This window comes from Ornithorhynchus anatinus, chromosome X2, assembly GCF_004115215.2.
Source record: "Ornithorhynchus anatinus isolate Pmale09 chromosome X2, mOrnAna1.pri.v4, whole genome shotgun sequence".
Classification (NCBI taxonomy): domain Eukaryota; kingdom Metazoa; phylum Chordata; class Mammalia; order Monotremata; family Ornithorhynchidae; genus Ornithorhynchus; species Ornithorhynchus anatinus.
In genome coordinates, this window is record NC_041750.1 from 23,464,981 (window position 1) to 23,488,936 (window position 23,956).

Consider the following 23,956-nt stretch of genomic DNA (forward strand, 5'->3'; position numbering starts at 1 on the left):
GTGCAGCATCTGGTTAAGGTGAAAACATTTGCCTGCTTTCACCTTGTTTTTGTGAATAATTAAGATGGGAGAGGGAGGGAAAGTCCCCAGGCAGAGCAAACTGGTGATTGTGAAAGGTAACTCACAATCCCTGGAGAGATCTCAGACACGCAAATTAGATCAATTGACAAGCTGCTGTCTCCCTCTACCCATAGCACTCTTCTAGGCCAGAGAAGTTTTCCAATTAAAGGGTTTAAACTCTAGCCAGGGGACCAGATGTCTACAGAAACTTCCGTGTGCTATTTATGCACACAGAACTATTTCTCCAAACTTCCATCAGTTTGAGGCAGCTTGCTTTAGCCAGTACAGTTTTGGAGTTTTCTGATGACAGGCAGGCTGAAAGCAGCCGCTAAAACCCTAGCAGCAAAGCCCTGCAGGCCTCCCCGGCCTGGCCTGGTTCATTTTTCAATCATATTTACTGAGGACTGTGTGCAGAGCAAGGTACTAAATGCTTAGGAGAGTCCAATATAACAATAAACACACAGGGTTTTTCCTCAGAGCCCTTCCTGAGGCTTTCCCCCTCCCACTACTCACTGGCTCCTCGTCTATATCAATCAATCAATCAATTGTACTTACTGAGAGTTTACTGTGTGCAGAGCACTGAACTAAGCAAATGTAACAGTCAGTAGACACAATCCCTGCTCAACCAAGTGAAAATTCTTCCCCACAATTGGTAAAAACACTTTCTCTAGGCCATTTAACCCTTTGTTTCCTCATTCCTGCCTCTGAGTCAAATGTGGGGTGCCTTGAGGGCTCCCTGACAGAATCCCTCCTGGTCAATCCCTCCCGGGATTGTGCCCGAGGTGTGGGGTTAGGATAACTCATTATCCCCTGCTTGAGAAGATCAAAGTCAGGCGGGGGTAGCTGGTGGTTTGTACTTGGCAGGGTAAGGATTTATCCAGCTTTACCTAAGCCACGCTCTCTCCACTAGACCTTTGGAAGAAGCACCACGGCTAAGGGAAAGGGCATGGAACTGGGAAGCCGGAAATCAAGGTTCTAGTTCCAGCCCGGCTGCTTATCTTCTGTGATTATCTATGTATCAGTTTCCTCATCTGTAAAATGGGGGTTAAATATTTTTCCTCCCCCTTAGACTGTGAGCCCTCTATGGGACAGGGAGGATGTTCGATCTGTTTATATTGTTCTAGCCCAAGACTTAGTATGGTGTTTGGCACAGATTAAGTACTTAATGATTATTATTATTATCTGTACCAAAGTGTCCTCAACTGAAAATGGGAATAAAAACCTTGTTCTCCCTCATAGGCTGTGAGCCCCATGTGTGCCAAGGACTGTGTCCAATCTAATGACATATCCAGTGTTTAGCATTGTTATTATTAATGTCTGCAAATGGGCTGCCCCTCTCCCCACTTCTCCCTGCCCCTCTCCCCACTTCTCCCTGCCCCTAGAAATGGCAGCAATGGAGGGTCTATAGCTAGAAAACCCTGATTTAGCAGTCTTTCTGATAGAAAAAGCTCACTGCGTTCCCCCATAGGAGTTAGTTTTGAAATCAATTCGGGATTGGGCAAGTTCTGACTGTCCACTGGGGTATCACTGAAAGCTTCTTCCCATTAACAAGCTCCCTCCTTCGGCATCCCTGACATTAAACACTTATCCTTTAAGGCCTGTTTGCAGGTTATGCAGACCTGGTACAACTTGACATCACTTGAAACAGTAACGAAAATTCAATTTTTATCCTGTGGTGGCCAGATAAATTGGGAAGTAATGTGGCTTAATAGAAAGGGCAGAGAAGAAGAGTCAGAAATTCAGCGTGGCCTAGTGGAAAGAACACAGGCCAAGGAATCAGAGGACTTGGGTTCTAATTCCTGCTCTGCCAACTGCTGGCTGTGTGACCTTGGGCAAGTCTCTTAACTTCTCTGTGCCTCAGTTTCCTCAACAGTAAAGTGGGGATCTGTTCTTTCTCCTGCTTAGACTGTGAGTTCCATTAGGTGCCTGACTTAATTAGCTTGTTCCTATCCAACCATTTAAAACAGCGCTTGACACATAGTAAGCACTTAACCAATACCATTAAAAAAAAAAAATCACAGGCCTGGATGTCAGAGAATCTGGATTTTAATCCCGGCTCTACCACCTGCCTGTTGGGTGACCTTGGGCGAATCCCTTAGCTACTCTATGCCTTAGTTTCCTCATCTTTAAACTGGAGATTCAAAGCCAGGGCTCCCTCCTTGAGCTATAAATCCCATGTGGGACAGAGATTACACCAGACCTGATTATTTTATATCTACCTATATCTAGACATTTTATAGATATACAGAGAGATATAGATATAGATATTTTATATCTAGTGGAGTCAGGGTAGCCTCCACAAATATGGGAGGGACCAATAAATAATTGTGGCATCTATTAAGCACTTACTATGTGCCAGACATTGTTCTAAATCCTGGGATAGATACAAAATAATCAGGTTGGACATTGTCCCTGTCCCACATAGGGCTCACACTCAATCTGCATTTTACAGAAGAGGGCACTGAGGCACAGAGAAGTTAAGGGACTTGCCCAGGGTCACACCTCAAACAAGTAGCAGACTGGGTTTAGAACGCAGGTCCTTCTGATTTCCAGGCCCATGCTCCATCCACTAGGAAATACTCCCTCTCAGTATTTATCCTGCAGGCTAATGAATGTCTTGAAGACCTGATTTTTCCTTAACTTACCTGTAAATCTGTTTACGGGAACTAGAAAGGTGATTACTACAGTTTATTTTGCTTTTGAAGGATATTGAGTAGTTCCTTGAAGGCAGGGATTGTATCTACTAAGTCTTTTGCATTGCTCCCAAACCCTTTGTACAATGCTCAGCACACAGTAAGCCCTCAAAATATACTAGTCTTTCTTGTATATTGCAAACTCTCTAGAACACAGACCTCTTTCTGTTTGAGCTGTCACTCATTATGCAAATGCTGCAAGTATAAGACATTTACCACAACATCTGGTGGGAGGCACATGGGTAGCAAAATAAACTTCCCTCTGCCTTCCAAAATGCCCTGACTGGCTCCTTTGATTCATCGCCCCCTCCCAGCCCCATAGCACTTATGACATATCTGTAATTAATTTATATTAATGTCTATTTCCCACTCTAGACTGTAAGCTTGTTGTGGGCAGGGAATGTACTTTCCCAAGTGCTTAATACGGTATTCAGCACATAGTAAGCATTCAATAAATGCAACTGAATGAATGAATAAAATAAAGTTGGTATCTTGCATTACTCTGGGCAGGAAAATGGTTATTTGTAAAGTCGTTCCCACTGAGATACAGCTTCAGGAGAACTTCACATAAATAACAGTGATCCCTCCAGGAAAGAGAAGTGGACAGGAAGCCAAACTAACCCCCATTCATTCTTCTAAAATACTGGACAGAGGCTATTTCATTAAACTTTACACTTAGAAAGTGGTAGCTAGTCATTTACTATAGGTGTTTTGTGAGGCTCATTGAAAAAAATGTTTTCAACAATACTGCTTTTTGAAGTCAAAAGGAGACCACAGGATTCGTTAAAGGTGCATTGGAAAGCTGGGGAGATTATGGAGTACCACCGAAATATGTAAAGCAACACTAATGTTTCTCTTCCTATTTCCTGGGCTGGGTAGCACCACCCAGTAGCAAGAATACCGGACAGAAGTTAGAGCACGGAAATAGAAGTTGGAAAACACAGTGTTCCATGGTTTCCATGGTTCCGTCTCTTCGTTATTCTCTCCCTGTGTCAAATGGTGACTCTGCCCATCTTCCCTTAAGAGGGGGCAGGTTGCCAGAGAGATGTGAACTACTAGGCAGAAGAGTATGAGAAGCAGTGTTGCCCAGTAGATAGAGCACAGACCTGGCTGTCAGAAGCACCAGGATTCTAATCCCAGCTCCCCCTTTTGTCTGCTGTATGACCTAGGGCTAGTCGCTTGACTTCTCTGGGCTTCAGTTACCTCATCTGCCAAATGGGGATTAAGACTGTGAGATCCCATGTGGGCTGCGGACTGTGACCAACCGCTTGTCCCGATTCTACCCCAGCGTTTAGTTCAGTGCCCGGCACATAGTACGCCCCTAACAAATACCACTAAAAAAAAAGACGAACACTGGTTTGGGAGGCACTAGCCACTGAACTTCCTGAACTCAGATTTCCGTTTGTAAACTGAAGGTAATATAACACAGACTTTGCTCGACAGGAATGTCCTGGGAGGAAGCTGCCTTGTAAACACTGAACATTATTTTAATAATGAACTCCAGAATTACTTTAGAGTGCAAAAGTATTTTTAAAATTTTCAGCTTATGAAATCCCCAAACGCATTCCACTTTGCTGAAGACCCTGTGACGTTTCTCCATCATTTATTTGAGGGAGATTGCCCAGTTTCTAGCACTAGGATCCTAGTGCCCACGACATTTTTACAGGCAGGGTAGCGACACTCTTTAAGGGTCTCTCACAACCGGAGTCAAAGAATGTTCCAGGGAATACTGCAGAGAAGAGAGGTTGGGTTTCTTCTCGTTGAATTGCTCTTCTTGTTTGGGTGTTGGCCTGTAGCCTCGTACATTCAGTTCTGCCAGAATGCACGTTTTCACTGCCTCTTTTGGAGACCCCTGATGGCAAAATTAGGGAGCATCAGTAAACATTGCAACCTGGAGCCCAAAAAAGCGGTCGTCTGCAAGGCATGCGATGACTGCTATGCTACAAATCCTTTAGGAGGGATTTCTTAATGTGGGTTTTCTTTAAGGTGGGCTTCCGGAACAGTGCAATCCCTGCATTCCAGGAAAACCAGATATAATTTGATCAGGATTCCTGCTGGTGGTATCTTCAGGCATAACAATCTTTTAAATGTATGAAGGGGTTTTTGTTGTTTTTTTTAACTAGAGGAGGCTGATCAGTCTGAGAACGGAACAAGAGGAAATGGTTACTCAGTGAAGCAAGAGAGATTTCGGCTGGATAAAAGGAAGAACTTACTGGCCAACGAAGGGATACGACAATGGAACCAAAGGAGAGCATGGAGTCTCCATTTTGGAATGGACAACAAGCTGGTCTGGAAGGTTAGTTGTTCAGCTTCCTGAGACGGAGGCCAGGTACTCTCCAGGTTCCTTTATTTTGTGAATCGCAGATTCGGACTGCTGATGCTTCTGAATAATTTATAGATTTCATTTCAGTAATTGCACCTGGGTGGTACCAGCTCACTAATGCTGCTGACAATAAGCATTTTTTTCTGTGCCATTCATCCGGCTGAATTAGTCTTCCACTCTCACATGGAGAGAAGTGGCTTCCTTTTGCTTTTAAAGAGAAGCAAACACGAAGGAGAAACAGACACAAGAACCATTTTTTTATTTTCTGTCTGGTCCCGTACCATGTTTCTTGCAGTAGTTCTTCTGGATTTCAGAATTCACGACCAGTCCCCGAGACACTCCCGTAATTGAGGTGAACCACAAACATGAATGTTAAATATGCTAATTATCTTGGTGAAATTTGGAAACCGGTCTCTGTCTGGCAGGTAGTGGCCCTGACATCAAAGAGCTCCAGTCAGTAATGGGATAAAATATGCCAAGGATTTAGTTTATCTTCGACTCTGATATTTGTCCACAAGAGAGAAGCGCTGTAAGATATCCAGGCATTTAAGTGCTGGACCTAATTCCATAACCATCTGCAGACTAAAGTCAGCTCCCTCAGGGTTGTCCTAGAGCACAGAGCACATTCCCTGGGCACGTGTCGGGGGAGTGATCAGTTACTGAGGTGGCCGGGCCCTCCCTTCCGTTTCCCCAGCCAGACAGCACAGCAGCTACCATGGAAGCTGGGTCCCCTGAGACAATAGAGCTAATTTCCTTCTTTACCTTCAAGGGAAAGCCAATTGAAATTCAGCCAGAGAAAGGTAGGTCTCTGAAGAAAATTCCAAGGTGAGTGTAAATAGCTTACTAGGTTTCAAGGCAAGTTAAGAATCAAGACTAAGTCAGGAGATTGAAGTTTTCAGCTCAGCTCAGTGCCTGACTGGCTGGGTCAGATTGGAGCCCTTCCCAACCTTTCTTTTAGTCTTTTGGCCTGTAAAATGGAGGCGATAAATTGGCCACTTTATCTCCCAGGGTGTGGTGGTGAGTCATGAACTTTCAAGAGAAGCAGTATTCCCCAGTAGAAAGTGCCTAAAACTAGTTGTCAGAAGACCTGGGTTCTATTCTTGACTCTTTCACTTGTGTGTTATAAAAATAATAATAATAATAATGATGATGATGATGGTATTTGTTAAGCACTTACTATGTGCAAAGCACTGTTCTAAGCGCTGGGGGGCTACAACGTGATCAGGTTGTCCCACGTGAGGCTCACAGTCTTAATCCCCATTTTACAGATGAGGGAACTGAGGCCCAGAGAAGTTAAGTGACTTGCCCAAAGTCACACAGCTGACAAGTGGCAGAGCCAGGATTTGAACCCATGACCTCTGACTCCCAAGCCTGTGCTCTTTTCACTGAGCCATGCTGTTTGGCCAACTCGCTTAGCTTATCTGCATCTTAGTTTCCTCATCTTTAAAATGATGAATTAAATACCTTTTCTCTTGCTGCCTTAGACTATGAGCCCTATGTGGGACCAGAAGTACCATATTGGATCTGACTGTACTGTATCTACCACAGTGCTTGGCACTTATTAAAGGGCTCAGTAAATACCACATTTATAATGATTGCAAATGTCTTTCCAGAAGAAAGCCATTATGGAAATTCAAAACATTATTTTGGGCCTCGACCACAGCAGGAACATAATTCTCTGCAGAAGAGCCTTGACAGTGTGAACCTTGGCAGATCTAATGCCCCTCAACACTAACTAGCTAATCTAACTAGGATTCCAGTGGCAAATTGGATCCAGTGCTCAGTGAAATGAAGCCGCTCTCTGAAAATCTGATAAAGGGAAAAAAGGGGATCAAAATAGACCACACGAAAGGTCACTCAGTTGATAGTATTTAAGCACCCACTGACTACAAAGCACCGAACCAAGCGTTTGGGAGATAACACGAGAAGCAGTGTGGCCCGGAGAATAGAGCCTGGATTCAAAAGGGCCTTTCGTCTAATCCTGGCTCTGCCACTTGTCTGCTCTGTCACCTTGGATGAGTCGCTGGATAGCTTCCAGTTTCCTGGGAGGGAATGATACGAGAAGGAAAGTAACTGTTGGAGCTGTAGTGCCACTCCCTTACACCAGTCCGGGCCCATGAGCCATTGGTTCTGAGGAACAGCGGTTCCACAAATGGCAAATTCACTTGAACTCAGCAGGTCCTCTAAGCCAGCAACCAGTCCGATTCTCCCTACCCTAAAGAGAGCCCTGATCTTAAACCATTTAGCTGATGACAGCATCGAGAAACCCAGTTGAAAGTTGCCTCCAGATGTCAGCTCTGAGGGGCTGCTCACTGACCTGTCCCGGTTTGCACTGCAGCGACAGCCAGAGTGAACCACAGAGGAGCAGTTTGGATTATCATGGGATTCTCCCCGGGTTTTAGACAGTAGGGCCAGAGGCAGCCCCCTATGCAAGGGTAATAACGATGATAATAGTAACAATAATAGATTACTATGGGCCAACAACTATTAAACACTGGGGCAGATACAAGATAATCAGGTTGGATGCAGCCCCTCTCCTACACAGAGCCCCACAGTCTAAGGGGAAGTGGAAATAAGCATTTCACCCCCCTTTTCCAGATGAGGAAACAGAGACTATAGTAAATTAAATGACTTACCCAAGGTCAAGCACCAGGCCAGTGGCAGAGGCGAGAGTAGAACCTACGTCTCCTGACTCCCATGCCCTTTCCAGTAGGTCACACAGCTTCCTTGGAAACACTTCCAGGAATCCTTCCCACCCCAAAACTTTTGATTTGGCTTTTGGGAAAGCCTTAGGCCTTAGCCTGCCGCACCCCACCCAAATTAAAGTCACAAGTACAGTCAGCTGTCCCAGTGTCTGTTAACAGGTGGGCTGCTGACAGTTTATCACTTTCCTCAGGGAAGACACTCTGCATGTTTAATCAACAGCCTCGAAGTGGCTGGAAGAACTGGAAGAAATCGGCTTTACATCTAGCAATTAACCTGCTCCAGATATGCTTTCTTCCTCCCCACCCCTTAGGCCCCTGAGTGCTAATGAATCAATTAAGTCACCCTTGGCTGCTCTTTCTAATTAGAAGTGCAATGCGACCTCATATCTAGAGTTGCAGGGTATCACGCTCATTTCAAACACTTAAAATGGAATTTTTCTCTTTCAAGCCCTTACCTGGATTTTGAAGATGCAGTTGCTGTATGCAGGAATGAGTTTGAACTCCAAGAGTTTAATAAAGCACTGAAGCAGTGCAAGAAAATCAGATTCTACAATATGAAAGCTGAATTTCCAACCAGCTCCTCTCGTCTGTTTGAACTGCCTCTGTCCTGCCCTTAATTTGCTTTCAGAGCCAAGGATGAAAAGCATTCCGTAATTGAAAGGCATTTGTCATCAGGACCACAGCCCTACAGGCATCAGCTCACCTCTGCCAGGCTTGGAGTGGCCCAGAAAAATAATCACCGATACCTACTGACAGGGATCCATTCGATACTCACCTGAAGCAGTGAACAGGCCACCTGTTTTCAGAAAGACAAATCTGCTTTTTGTTTGGGTGATCGGTAAGGAGACGTGTGAGGAGGAAAAACAAGGAGGGATTTGAAAGGCCGTCAGGGAAAGGGAGGAGATTCCAAAGAAACTAAAGTCAAGGGACCTGGAGAAAGATAATCTACACAGTTAGGATACTTCAGGATGGAGTTAATTTGGACTCGATGTCAGGATATCCTTGTTTATCCATTATGGTGGCAGGAAGCTGTTGATCCTGCAAAATTATTGGTCTCCAATTTGCAATAAACCAGTCGGAGTAATTTTCTGTCACTTTTCAGTAGCCCTCTATCAGTCAGAAAGACCTGACAGCAGCTTTCCCTCTCACCTGCCCTGCCCTATCCCTTAGTTCTTATCGACAGGATGTGTTTTACAACATCAATTTGAGCCTTAAAGGGTCGATTTTAAGTAGGCGTGGCCTCTGCACTCAACGAATTTACAACCCGTTTATACACCCCCTGCTTCCTATCAGAAACTGAAAAATAGCGTCTAGATAATCTTGTTGGACCCAGCCCCTATCCTACATGGGACTCAGCCTAATGGGGAGGGAGAACAGGTAATTCATTAATTCCCATTTTACACATGAGAAAACAGGAACAGAAAAGTTAAATGACTTAAATCTCCCCCGTTTATACTGTGAGCCCGTCACTGGGCAGGAATTGTCTCTGTTGCCGAATTGTACATTCCAAGCGCTTAGTATAGTGCTCTGCACATAGTAAGCGCTCAATAAATACTACTGAATGAATGAAATGACTCTCCCAAGTCATCGAGAAGGCAGGTGGAGAAGCAGCATGGCCTGGTGGATGGCACATGGGCTTGGGAGTCAGAAGGATCTGAGTTTTCATCCCAGCTCTGCCATGTCTGCTGTGTGACCTTAGGCAAGTCACTGCACTTCTCTGTGCCTCAGTTACCTCATCTGTAAAATGGGGATTTAAGACCGAGCTCCATGTGTGAAAGGGCATCCAATCTGATTGGCTCGAATTTGCCCCAGTACCTAGGACAGTGTCTGGTACGTAGAATGTGCTTAACAAATACCATAAAAAAAGTGGCAGAGCTGGGAATAAAATCCAGGCCTCCTGACCGCCAGGCCTGTACTCCTTCCACTAAGCCATATTGCTTCTCCTTAGGCCATGCTGTTTTTACATTTTCACAGATACAGGCTGCTAATGTCACCTAAGTGTACAAAAGACCTGCATTCTGAAAGCTTTGAGCAGCTACTGTCATAATCGTTGATAGGCCAGACGCTAAAAATTTCCTATGAGATTTCCTCCCTCATTCCTTCTCCTCTTCTATCCTCCCCCTCACATATGCTGTTTCAGCAATTCAGTGCTCCAAAAAACATGTTTCAAGTCTTTCAGGAAACATTTATTGACCTTCACAATCTCAAATATCTTAAATGTATCCTTTTTTGGTGCTTTCATCTACTTTTATTCATGACATAAATTAGTCCTTTGGTCTTTTTCTCTCTCTTTCCTTACCTGATATGCTTTCCCTCCCCTTCTCAGTCCATCTCTCTCTCCCCACTTGTTTCCTCAGAAGCACATATCAACATGTCATCCTGCATACTCTAATTAAATCACGGTGACCGTTCCTAAATTAGCTATACTAGCTCTCCTCCGCTGTACTCCCTTTAACACAATCTTTCCTTCAGGGTGAGTTGCAAAAACACCCTCTTTTCTTCGGTGGGGTGTCACATTAACCCAAACCTCCAAAATGGTCGTTATACTGCACTTTCCCAAATGCTTAGTACAGTACTCTTCACACAGTAAGCATTCAATCAATATCAGCGATTGGTTGATTTAAGTGAAGTTTTCCAGGAGGGAGAGGGATGAACTGAATGACACCTTGAGGACTGTTCCAACTAGATAAGCATATATATATATGTGTGTGTGTATGTGTGTGTATGTACCTAAAAGTTGATAAATCAATCGCATAATACTAATAATGATAATTATGATATTTGTTAAGCACTTCCTATGTGCCAGGCACAGTACTAAGAGCTGGGATGCTTACAAGCAAATCAGGTTGGACACAGTTCCTGTCCCACATGAGGCTCACAATCTCGATCCCCCCTTTACAGATGAGGTAACTGAGGCACAGAGAAGTTAAGTGACTTGTCCAAGGTCACAGAGCAGTCAAGTGGCAGAGCTACGAGTAGAACCCCTGACCTTCTGACTCCTGGCTCTGTCCAGTACACCATGATGACTGCCAAATGATTATTATGGAATTTCTTAAGTGCTAACTAGGTGCCAATCTCTGGGATAGATTCAAGATAATTAGGTGGGATGCAGTCCCTCTCCCACATGAGACTAAAAGTCTTAAGTAGGAAGGAGAACAGGTACTGAATCCTCATTTTACAGATGAGGAAACTGAGGAACACAGAAGTTTAATGACTTGCCCTTGTGTGCCACCAAATCCCCCATAGCACTTATGTACATATGTTATATACTCTATTCCTCCCCTATCTGTAAGCTCCTGGAAGTCAAGGATCTTATTGTCTCACTCTTTTGAACTCTCCCAAACTCTTAATAAAATGCTCTGCATACAGTAGGTGCTCAATAATCACAACTGATGTTGATGATGGTGTGGACAAAATATGACTTTTCTCATTCTTTCCTAACCCCCACTGACCCGGCTCAAAAAAAGAGTATAAATATAAAGGAACATAAGCTACTCGATCCATCAATCAACCAATCAATGGTATTTATTGTTTACTGTGCTTACTAAACTATCAGCTTGGCATTCCTTTCAGAGATGCAGCATCACAGTTCAGATTATACGATCCAGGCTGAAGCCCAAATTAATTTCCCCAACAAGGAATTTTGAGAGATTTTGCTTAAGATCCAGCTTTTTCTTGAGGTTTTTTGGCCCAAGTGAAGGACTATGCTGGGGATTTGAGCAGGTGTTCTTGCATAGCAAACTTCCCCCCTTCAAAGCCCTACTGAAAGCTCACCTCCTCCTGGAGGCCTTCCGGGACTAAGCCCTCCTTTTCCTCTGCTCCCCTCCCCTCCCACTGGCTCCCTCTGCTCTACCCCGCCTCCCCAATCCACCTGTGTGTATATATGTACATATTTTGAATTCTATTTTATTAATATGCATACATTATTTGAGCGCTATGTGCAGAGCACTGTACTAAGCGCTTGTCATATACATTTCGGCAACAGATAGAGACTTGTAATTGATTTATATTGATGCTATTGATGCCTGTTTACTTGTTTTGATGTCCGAGTCCCCACTTCTAGACCGTGAGCCCGTTGTGGGCACGAATTGCTGAACTGTACTTTTCAAGTGCTTAGCACAGTGCTCTGCACACAGTAAGTGCTCAATAAATATGACTGAATAGCGTGAACCCCGTGCAATGAATAGAACGGGGAATCTGTGTCGGGTGAGAGTGGGGGTTTCTCATGCACCATCTATCCCAGCTGCATTGCAGCTATGATATGAAAGGACAGAGTGGGAAATGAACCAGGATGTGATCTAAAGTGGGAAAATCCAATCCTATTTTCCTCCTGGAGAGAGACCAGAAAACAACAGTGGGTGAGCAATGCAGGAAACCTGACTGTGGAGGATGGATTTAGGGTAAAATTTCAATAGATTCTTATACCAGTAGAGCATCTTGGAGCAAAGAATGCAGGTTATTTTGCAGGCTTCCTGGACAACTGTAAAGAATAAAAATGAGAAAAATGAGAAGCAGCATGACCTAGGGGATAGAGCATGGGCCCGGGTGTCAAAAAGACCTGGGTTCTAATCGTGGCTCTGCCACTCGTCTGCTGTGTGTCCTTGGCCAAATGACTTTAGTTCTCTATGCCTCAGTTACCTCATCTGCAAAAGGGGAATTAAGACTGTGAGTCCTATGTGGGACGGACTGGATCCAACCTGATTATCTTGCATCTACCCCAGCGCTTAGAACAGTGCGTGGCACATAATAAGCACTCGACAGATACCATAAAAAAATGTGCTGCTGTCACTGCTGAGTACAAGCAGAAGACAAATAGTGAAGTCAACTAAAGTACAATTTTTGACAAATCCCCAAATCAAAATAGACTGGTTCCAAATGTATTTGTTGATAAACCTCATTAGAACCAGAGTTAGGATTAGGTTTAGAGTAAGATTAAAGTTAATTAATTAGGTTTCAGGTTTAAAGTTAAGGCTAAGGTTACAGAGAGAATTATGGTTAATTGGGATTACAAATGGGTAGAATTGCCAACAATTTAGTACTGATACTGAAGCAGCATGGCCTCAGGGAAAGAGTCTGGTCCTGGAAGTCAGAAGACCTGGGTTCTAATTCCAGCTCTGCTAATTGCTTGCTGTGTGACCTTGGGCAAGTCACTTCACTTCTCAGTGTCTCCGTTTCCTTGAATCTAAAATGGGAATTCAATACCTGTTCTTCCTCCTACTTAGACTAAGCCACACGTGGGACAGGAACAGTATACAACCTGATTAACTTCTACCTTCCCCCGCACTTAGAAGGGTGCTTGATACGTAGTAAACCCTTAACAAATTCCATAATAATAATTTGGCTGTCAACTGAACATTAAGCACCGGATTTATGGACGTTTAAGTGCCTTATTGATTTCAGGCAATAAATTGTATTACGATTAAAGGAAACTAAGCCAGTGTGGCTGCCTGGTTTACTTCAGCAGGGACTGGGTGACACTGAAGAGAGCAGCAGATACTGGGGAGCGCAGGGAGGAGGAGGAAGTGGTTGACATTGACGGATGAAAAGAACTCAGGTTAGGGAAGATTTCTGTCTTTGGATACAAAAGAATACAGCAAATTATATACAGCATCACGTAGAAATGAAGGCTGCCTCCTCTCTATACGTGTAACTAGTTTCTCTTCCACGCGGCTTTGACCTCCAAGTGGGTCAGGGATTTTTTTGGACCTGATTATTTTAGCAGGTTTACCTCAATTTTTAGTACAGTGCTTGACCCACTGTAACACATTGCAAGGTTTTTATTAAATCTCTTGGCCTCACTACCTTTTCCAGGATGGCTAAATTTTGACTCGAACCCCTGCTACTTCTCTTCATTTTCAAAGGTAGACACCAAGAAGGGGAGCCCGTATTGTACTTTCCCAAATAGTCCTCTGTATACAGGAAGTGCTCAATAAATACCACCAATTGATTGACTGGTTGAATTTGGATTCAAATCAATAGTCCGTACTTGCCAGATCTGAACTTCAATTAACTTTACAATTCAACCACTGCTTTGAATTTAATAAGCTAGTTTCTTAACTCGCCTGCCTGGACGTTGTAAGAATGTAAATGATCTTGTCTAGTAAATATAAAGTAATGGATTTTTGCAAATATGGATCTATATGCCTTCATTGGCATGCATTTGGTAAAGGGGATTTTGGAGGACTGTTTTTAATGATCACTAGCAATTTTGATTATGGCCGAATTTCATTCCTTTGAATGTATTGCTGCACTCTTAGCAGACAATGGACAGGGGCCTGTCCCTCTTAGTGTCAATGAGAGTTGGCCCCTGAAAACCAGCGACCCATTTGGCATCGAAAGCAGGAAGCTTAAAGACCCTGTGTATTTAAACAACTCCTGTTACCCCTGGTTTAGGATTCATTCTTGTAGTTTGTTGGTTGCAAATCAGGTAGTGTGTTTAAGCAACTTCCTTTATAGTTGGCCTGGTCTTACAAGATAAGGGCTGCTTTTTAAACATATTTTTCAAGCTAACATGAGTGGGGAATCATACTGGTCAATGGTACACAAGGTTTTTGAAGTCATAAGACTTCTAACCACCTTGGGAATTTTAATGTCAATGCAGAGACTAATTGACAGATGACGATTCTGCTCATTCTGCTGACACCTGGGGGTTCAGGGCAAACTGAGAGTTCAGAGAGGTGGAGGTCCGCAGCCATCGGCACCCTGCTCTTCACTGGACCACTTAAGGGAAAGGTGGGGTTCGGGCTTAAACAAAGTTTCCTAGAAACACTGAACTTAAAAGCTGCAGAGTAGAAATTTAAAGACTTTTACAACACTACTGTTGACCCACTGAAAGAATTCCAAACATGTGCCCCATTCTTTAAATCAATCAATCCATGGTATTTACTGAGCACTTACTATGTGAAGAACAATGTATTAAGCGCTTCGGGGAATACAACAGAATTAGCAGACACTTTCCCTGCTCAACAAGCTTACAATTCCTACACTGCACACATCAACCCACTTTCCAAAGCAAAACAGAGATCTTCTGCCCCTTAGTAAAAATAAGCAGGGCGTTTATTAAGTACTACAATGTGCTAAGCAGTGTGCAAAGCACTGGAGTGGAAACAAGATCATCAGATCAGACAGAGTCCCTGTCACACATGGGACTCAACAGTCCAAGAAGCAAGGAAGACGGATTTTTAATCCCCACTTTACAGATGAGCCATTTGAGGCCCAGAAAAGCTAAGTGACTCATTCAATAGTATTTATTGAGCGCTTACTATGTGCAGAACACTGTACTAAGCGCTTGACTCACCCAAGGCCACCCAACAGGTAAAATGACGGCACCCGGTGCCCTTTCCACTAGGCCTCACCGCCTTGGACATTTCTCAGACTAATTGAGTAGTCCACCATTTGTGGGTAGACTCACAGTTTAATTCTCAGTGCCAAAGGGAAGACATAATAAAAAAGGAGAATGAGAGGATTTCAGAGATTAAAAAAACAAACCCACAAAAAACAAAACAAACCACCTGGCAGTGCAGTCTTCTTTTACATCTTTATTTGCCACACACAGATCCTTTTCTTCCATCACTGCACACGTGTAAAACAGCAGGAAACCATGCTTTAGGCAGCGTGAACCAGCTGGCCAGATGTAACAAATTACACTCCCCCAAGCAATGCAAAGGTAGCAATACACATCACCTTCTAGGAGCAGAGACAGGCAGAGACTATTACAGCCAGATGGATCAAACCTCCTCACGGGTGTTTTGGCTGTAGCACTACCCCAAACGGTTGCTTCCCTTGTCCTTTTTGACACTCCCCAAAACAGCCCCTCTTCTATAACTTAAACACTAACCGTTTTTTGCTATCTACATTACGTAAAAATATAGACTCTGTTTACTTTATAACACACCTCTTTTTTCTCGATAAATAGCTTCTTAAAATATCTACTGTACATATGTCCATGCATGGCATCTTTTTATATATATATATGCATATATATATGCTTGTATTTATACTTATTACATAAACGTTTGTAAGACACAATAAATACAGACTTCACAATGGTACAGCAACAAAACGAATGCCATTCCTTCTGTTGAAATAACACACACACAAAAATAAAATTTAAAAAAAAAACAGTACAGGGAAAGCACCAGGCAGCATTCTTGCACCACGAGCTTCACGGACCCTCTTCCTCACCACCACGTAGGATCAGGGGCAAGTTATTAAATTAGAGAGGAAAAGAAGAAGTTGATTAGATGAGTTTGTGGGTTGGGCCGCTTGTCCTAAACTCACTTCCTGCTTTGGGGCCAACCTTGAGTCAACAAATTAGTCACCCTATCCACTGGGAGAATCAGAAGCCAAAGGCATCTTAGTCTCCTTGGGGGCTGAGGGTAGCTGATTCACTCCCAAACCTGGCCCTGGATGGGCATTCCACAGAATGGGAAGGAAGTATGAGAGGGGGCTGGACTGCGAAAGACAGACGAGTCACTGATATTTTTAAGTCTTTAGAATAGAACATTGTAACCAGCCACCATATTTTTTAACCCATCATGTTTCGGGGCCTACTTTTCATTTTGAGTTCAGGGGCAAAGAGGAAATGTTGGGGGACAGGAGGACAAGTTTCCAGGAGCAGACAGGCCCAAAAGCCTCCAATCTGAGATCTTTTTTCTCCGTAATCAGAGACATTCAGGTCTGATCTGATCAGAGACTTATGCAAGGCTAGGAATCCAGCACAAAGCACTACGGGGGCTTCTGGCTCCATCACCCCATGGAGTTGCCACCCAGGCCTCCGGGAAAATTTGTCCCAGCAGACGAAAGACACAATGGGGTAGGCTTAAATCTTTTCGATATGCCCATTGCTCTACAGAAAGGGACCACACTAAGCAAACATGAGCATCCCTAATGAAGCAGCACGGCGTAGTGGAGAGCACGAGGCTTGGGAGTCAGAAGGTCATGGGTTCTGATTCCGGATACGTCACTTGTCTGCTGTGTGACCCTGGGCAGGTCGCTTAACTTCTCTGTTACCTTATCTATAAAATGGGGATTGAAACTGGGAGCCCAACGTGGACAAGGGGCTGCGTCCAACCCGATTCGCTTGTATCCACCTCGGTGCCTAGTACAATGCCAGGCACACAGGGAGTGCTTAACAAGTACCACTATTATTACCATCAGTATTATTAATCCTCATTACCAGAAGCCCCATTGGATCCCACTGAGCTCAGAACAAGTCTACACCAACCCAGGAAACTTGGCCCACAATTAGTTTTAGTTATAGTTTAGTAATCACTCCCCATTACTCCACCCAATCATTCCAGATGTATGTGACAATCGACTGCTTGATAAATGTACAAGCCTGGGAGTTGATAAATGCTTCTCTGAGGGGTCACCCTTCAGGTTTGGCTTAGTTTTCATTCCATCACGCCCCCCCCAAAAGGGACTTCTGTGATGATGTGATGCTGAAAACAAATGATCCCATCCTAGCTCATTGCGGGCAGGGAATGTATCTGTTTATTGTTATACTGTACTCTCCCAAGCACTTAGTACAGTTCTTTTCATCCAGTAAGCGCTCAATAAGTACGACTGAATGAATGAAGGAATGTAAAGGCTTCATATTTAATAGCCTCCATCTCATTCCCGGCCTCTTCTCTCCACAAGGCAAGCAGGCCAGCCGAAGGGACACTTTCCTGGCGACGAGAAAACATTAGCACTTTCATCTGCTTCTGGTATTCAGGCTGGCCCTCCCCCCTGGCCCTCAGAAGGCACCACCTAGCTTCTTCTCTTCATATCTGCCCCCAAACAGCGTCCGATGGTGAGATAATTGGGGCATTTACTAAGCACTTACTGCTGCGCTAAGCACCAGGCTAGATGATCACACTGGACACAGCTCTTGTCCTGCATGGGGTTAAGGGTCTAATGGGGGGTAAAGGGGAGGGGGCAGATATTTAACCTCCATGTTATAAGTGAGAAAACAGAGACGTTAAGTGGCTTCCCCAAGATCACACAGCGGGCAAGTGGCTTCGCCAGCTTTACATTAGGTCGAAAGACAAGAGAGCAAAACCGGAATGTTGTAACGGATGCAGAGAGGGGTCCGTGGAGGTAAGAGACGACCAGGTCGGTGAATTAAGTCACTGCATAAAGAGATCTCCCTGATGCTCCAACTCCAGGTAGATACGGAAACAAACAACCGACAACGTTCCACTCCCTAGGAAAGCAGCTGCCTCCGTCTTGTGCGAATAAAAGCCCGAAGCAGAGAGCATCTAATTAAACCACCGCAGATGTTTTTCAAATGCCTCACCGTTGGGTGTTTGCTCCATCACCTCTAATTTGAACCAACTCAGAAAGTCCATTTTTAAGGGCCGAGTAGAAGAAAGACGGTCCCAATTGTGATATCCAACCTTCTGACCTCATCTCCTGCCCCTAGGAGAAGACATCGCAACGCCTCCAACTCCCGGGGTCGACAGGCTGGAATCGTATTCTAGGCCAGACACTGGGGCCATGAGATCTGACCTCTCCTGACAAAGAGTGGGACGCCTCCTTTTTCAGCAGCTGTGTCCCAGGGCTTCCAGAAAACCGTGAGGAAGGACCCAAACACTGTTGAGGTCACTTCTGCTGACACCCCGGGCTGGTGAAGCCCCAGGGGAGAAATTCCCATAGGGAAAAGTTTTCTGAGGCTCCCCTGTTCTTTCTGATCGCTTTCATGGTTACAACTGATTGTCAGCAGCCAGATGCTTTCTTACTAGGTAGCTAGAATGCTTCTAAACTTGACTCATAATACAGGAATCAGAGGCACTCATACCCCCTTCTCCCTAACACTGCTTACAGAGAGCTTTGGCAGCGTTCCTTGGGTTCAAATACCCCAGGTGTACAGAAAACACAGCTGGACACGTCAGGTTCGAATGTACAGCATTCGAAGCCAATGAGCCGCTGCCTTGGCTAACCAGAGTGCAGTGGATTCTGGAGCCAAATAGGCTTGGATGGTTATCTGGGTTACATGTCACATAAAGGGTGGGCTAGGACTTCGGGTAAGGGCGATAATCAAAGAACAGTTCAGCATGCACTCTGCTGTGTTTTCCAAATACAAGATTTTATGATGATCATTTTTTCCTTGGTAGCAAATCCAGGCATTTGGATAGCTTCTGTATTGGCCTCATTCAAAGTCTTCAATTCTCGGGCTTCGTGATGGACGTGGGAATCTCTTCTATATAATGCTCACTTCTTCCCACCCCTTTCCCCAAATCTCCAGGTTTTTTCAGTTAAGAATAATAATCACGGTATTTAACGCGCCAACCACCGCCCTAAGCTCTGGAGTAGATACAAGACAATCAGGTCAGACACAGTCCCTGTCCCACATGGGGCTCACAGACTAATCAGGAGGAACAGAAGGTATCGAATCCTTAATTTACAGATGAGGAAACCAAGGCACAGAAAAGTTAAATGACCTGTCCAAGGTCACACAGCAGGCAAGGGGCAGAGCCGAGATTAGGACTCAGGTCTCCTGACTCCCGGTCTTGTGTTCATTCCACTAGGCCACGCTACTTCTCCCAGAAGAAGTCTCAGGCTGCCAGAAGGGATGTGAATTTTATACCAATCAGCTCAGCGTGATCTTTGAAAAAAATCTCCCACGTGTGATGATTCACATAGGAACATCAAAGCGTTTCCCACCCCCACAGAATAATCTCTTTTACTAAATGCCATGACACAGAGAAATCTAGTTCTTTCCCTCACCCCTTTTCACCACTTTAATATCTTTCTGACTCATCCTTCAACCTTCTGCCTGAAGATCAAAATTGCTACCAACTTGGTGATTGGACCTGCGGATGAAAAGGTGCAAAATATTTGGAGGATTGTTACTGCCACTAAGCTTCTCCCTGCATTTTCAACTTGGAGCTGATCACTGAAGGAAGGGAAGCCAGAGGGCTAGACCTCATACCTTTAGGTCAGTGAGCCCCAGCTGTCTGAACCTGAAAACCACTGCACAGCTTGGCAAACAGAGCGCTGTACTAAGTGCTGAGTACTGTGCTCTGCACACGGTAAGCGCTCAATAAATACGATTGATTGCATCTCAGTAGGAGGATGCAGGGCAATCATCACTTCCATATCTCCAAATCCTTGCCCCTTTCCACTTGAAACAAGCCCACATTGCCTCTGGAATCCAAAGATTCTGAAATTTACATTCTAGGGTAACATCATCTTGAGCTTTGGGAAGCATCTGATTGTACTATCACTTTAGGCGTCTCCCCTGCCTGGAGGCAGAGGGCTGGACCAAATGACGTCTTCTAGTCCCATCCGGCTTTAGCATCTGATTCAGTAGATTGCCTCAAACTCCATTACAGGTCAAAGAGGGCAGCTGTTTCGATGCACAGTCTGAACTAAAGCCTGCCTCCTCTCGGAACGGAGATCTAGTGGGAGTGCATTAGGTTGGAGAAGAGAGAGAAGAAAATGCCTTTTTGCTTTTGTATTTTAACTGGCCTGGGGCTTCCGCTGACTGGGAGAAGACAGCTGGGCAGTGAGGTAAAAATCATAAAGTCGTGTTCAGACATTCACTTAGAGAGACCAGATCCAACATGGATTAGGGGACCCGGACCCCAGGGGTGTCCGGCTTCCCTAATCTGGGTGTGAGGGAGAAGACCCACGAGAGGGGGGAATGAGGAAACCGACCCTTCTCTCTCCACCCCACAGCCCTAACCCACTGTTGCCAGACATTTTCTCTTCTAGAAGGGACATTCCCGAAGCTCCAGTGCAAGACCAAAGAAGTTCTTGGTTTACATTCGTTTGTTGCTACCTTCACATCTAGGACACGAAGGCCGGAGGAGGAGAGAAACCGAGACCCCAGAGCCCAGGCGGGGTGGTCGAAGGAAGAGGAACTCAAATAGTCATCCCATCTGAAAGGGATTAATTCCACCCCTCCCCACCCCCCCGGCTTCTTCCCATTTCCTTCTAGCGTCCCCGGCCCAGCCGGGGCGGCCTCCCACCATCTCTCCGGACTTCTCTTTTCCCTTCTGGGCCAAGGGTTGGGAGAAGATAAGAGAGCTTGGCAGTGAGGGAAAAGTCACGGAGTTGTATTCAGACATTCACTCAGAGAGACCAGATCCAATAAAAATTAGGGGACCGGCCCTGGGGGTCCGGTTTCCCCAATCTGGGCGTGAGGGAGAAGACCCCGCCTGCTACGCGGTGCCTGGAGTGGGAGCGGAAGGGTCCGCAGGTGACGACGGCCCCCGAGCTTGGTTTCCTAAGTGAAGGGGGGCCGGGAGGAAAGGAGTGGGGAGAAACAGGGAAGGGGGGAAAAGCAGACTCCATCCTGCCTTTCGCAGTAAATGGAGCGGAGTCACCTAAGCCTCACACCGAGGAGGGTCCAGAGCTGGAGGCGGGGCCCCAAATACGGAAGCCGAGGACCTGAATTCCAAGCCGACGGTTCGAGGTTGCCGGTCTCCCATCCCTTAGGCCACCTTGCCCGGGCTTCGGTGCCCCTCCAGCGTCCCGCACCCCTGAGACCCGCCCCCCGGTCCCGGCCTCCCTCCGGCGAGTGGCAGAGCGCCGCTAGCAGTAGAGGGACATCCTACTGCGCCGCATGGCCTCGCTGATCAGGTAGGCCGGGCTGAGTTCCGGCTCCTCCGTCATGACGGAGATGTTCTGCCACTCCCCCGTCTGGCTGGACCGCTTGATGGTGTCCACCACGCAGAGGGCGTAGAGGCAGTCGTCGAAGGTGGCGGCCATGGTCAGGGGCCGCCCGTCCCAGGTCCGCCTGTCGTCCTGGCCCTGGAAGGCCTGCCGGACGGCCTGCATCATCCGGATGGTGCCCCGCAGGTAGGGCGAGGGGATGTCGCTGAAGGCCTTCTCCGGCAACAGGGAGTTGCTGACCGGGGTGGAGTCCTGGAGGAGCAGCTCCTGGCCGGGGGCCCCGTTCCGCTGGCCGAACAGGTCCGTGCCGGCCGCCAGCAGCCGCCCGGCCGAGCCCACCACGGCGACGTCCTGCTTGAACTCGCCGGGCACGTTGAAGTTGAGGGTCACCGTGCAGCACACGCCCTGCTCCAGCACCATCTGGAAGGTGCAGAAGTCGTCGCTGGTGATCTGGCGGATGCCCTGGATGTGGGCCGTCTGCTTGACGAAGGTCTTGAGGAGCCCGTGGACCTTGACCGCCTTCTGGCCGGTGAGGAAGGTCAGGAGGTCGATGATGTAGGTGCCCACCGAGTGCAGGCCCCCGCCCCCCATCAGGTCGTCGCAGCTCCAGTTGTACTTCTTGCCCAGCAGGCTCCCGCCGTGCACCTGCACCTCGCACACCAGCAGCTCGCCCACGTAGCCCTCCTGGATCAGCTGCTTCATCCGCACGAAGGAGGGCAGGAAGCGCAGGACGTTACCCATGATGCTCATGAGCTTCGGATAGTAGTGGGCGGCCGACATCATCCGGAAGGCGTCCAGCGGCGTGGCCGTGCGGTCGCAGATGACGTTCTTCCCGATGCCTGTGGATGGGGACGGGGCGGGGAGCACGGGGAGGAGAGAGAGAGAACAGAAGCCGATCAGATCGGGGATCCTGGGAGAAAGGCCAAGGGTGGCCGACGACCTGGAATAGATGACCTAAAAAGGGTTCCGTCGATCAGTGGTGTGGGTTGAGGGACTACCGTGTGCAGAGCACTGTACTAAGCATTGGGAAAGGACAAGACAACGGAGTCGGCAGACACGACCCCTGCCCGCCAGGAGCTTACGGTCCTTGAGGGAGAGTTAGTTGTCTTCGGAAGGAGAGTAGCCTGGTGGAAAGAGCACGGGCCCGGGATTCTGACATGGCAGTAGGGGGATAAGGAGTAGGAAGATAAGAAATGAATCAGGAATCAGTAGAAGACCAATAAATGTTACCGATGGATTGGGAGCTGTCCTTGGATCCCAAGGACGAGGGGTGCAGTTCGGGGTGGAAATGGAGCAACGGATTCACGCCAAATCTGTCTCCAACCCCCCGACCCCCAACCAATGAGTGTCTGCTGGAGCAAAGGAGGAAGCTGGTTCAACGCAACAACAAACGTCCTGATGAAACACAGGGGAAGGTGTCCGGGGGGAGACTGGTAATCTTGGTCCAAGCCGCGTGGCTCAGTGGAAAGAGCATGGGCTTTGGAGTCAGAGGTCATGGGTTCGAATCCCGGCTCTGCCACTTGTCAGCTGTGTGACCGTAGGCAAGTCACTTCACCTCTCTGTGCCTCAGTGACCTCATCTGTAAAATGGGGATGAAGACTGTGAGCCCCACGTGGGACGACCTGATTCCCCTGTGTCTACCCCAGCGCTTAGAACAGTGCTCTGCACATAGTAAGCGCTTAACAAATACCAACATTATTATTATTATTATTGGTCTCTGAATATCTATAGAGGCGGGCAGCTAACCCACCCACTGTGGAGAGCAAATATGGCTTCCCCAGTGGGTTCTGGGGTCATTTTGGGGATTCATTCACTGAGGATTGGAAAAGCCCTTCCAACCTTAAAAAGAAAGGACCCTCCCCCGCGCCCCCAATTAACCAGCCCCTACTGTGTGCAGAGCACTGAACTAGTGCTCGGGAGAGTACAGTAGAATTAGCAGGCGTCATCCCGGCTCACTCTAGGTAGCGAACACGTCTACCAAATCGCTTATATGGTACTCTCCCAAGTGCTCAGTGCAGTGCTCTGCACAGAGTAGCGCTCGATAAATATGATTGATTGATTAAGGAGCTAACAACCTACAATCTACCCACTCTCAGGATACCCTCTGCAATCTGGAGGAACAGCCCCATTGTTCTGTAATAGGCTTGCAGTAAAATGCTTTCCTTGGGGAATTTAAACAGATTTTAAATCGCTTTTATCTTCCCTGCCAATCCAGAACATTTTTCAGGTTGGCACAAGTCATTTTTGCAGACCTCTGGATTCTCTGGGCCTTCATCCACAGAGTCCTGGCTTTCTTCCCACCACCAAGTGGGTGCCCGAGAGTCTCTACAAATCTGTCTTTTTGAGGGAATAAAATGATCTGAATTTGGTACAACTGAGGAATGTCACAAGGATTATGGAAGGAAAAGGCGAAAATGGAACATAAGCAGCAGCATGGCCTAGTGGATACAGCACAGGCCTGGGAGTCAGAAGGACCTGGGTTCTAATCCTCACTCCACCACAGGTCTGCTGTGTGACCTTGGGCAAGTCACTTCACTTCTCTGTGCCTGTTACCTCATCTGTAAAATAGA

At 46.4% G+C, this 23,956-nt stretch overlaps 1 protein-coding gene across 2 annotated transcripts in view; it reads right to left on the reverse strand.

The window, feature by feature from the left end:
• LOC100084419 (glucose-fructose oxidoreductase domain-containing protein 1) overlaps positions 1 to 23,956 on the reverse strand; it is a 95,371-nt gene that overhangs the window by 21,517 nt on the left and 49,898 nt on the right. Inside the window, exon 2 of one of the 2 annotated variants that reach the window (XM_029053016.1) lies at positions 19,234 to 22,225. The exons of the other annotated variant lie outside the window; for it this stretch is intronic. Coding sequence (XP_028908849.1) covers positions 21,306 to 22,225 — 920 coding nt within the window. The 3' untranslated portion in view covers positions 19,234 to 21,305. Of the gene's footprint in view, positions 1 to 19,233; positions 22,226 to 23,956 lie in introns of those variants that run through there. 2 annotated transcript variants of the gene reach the window in all.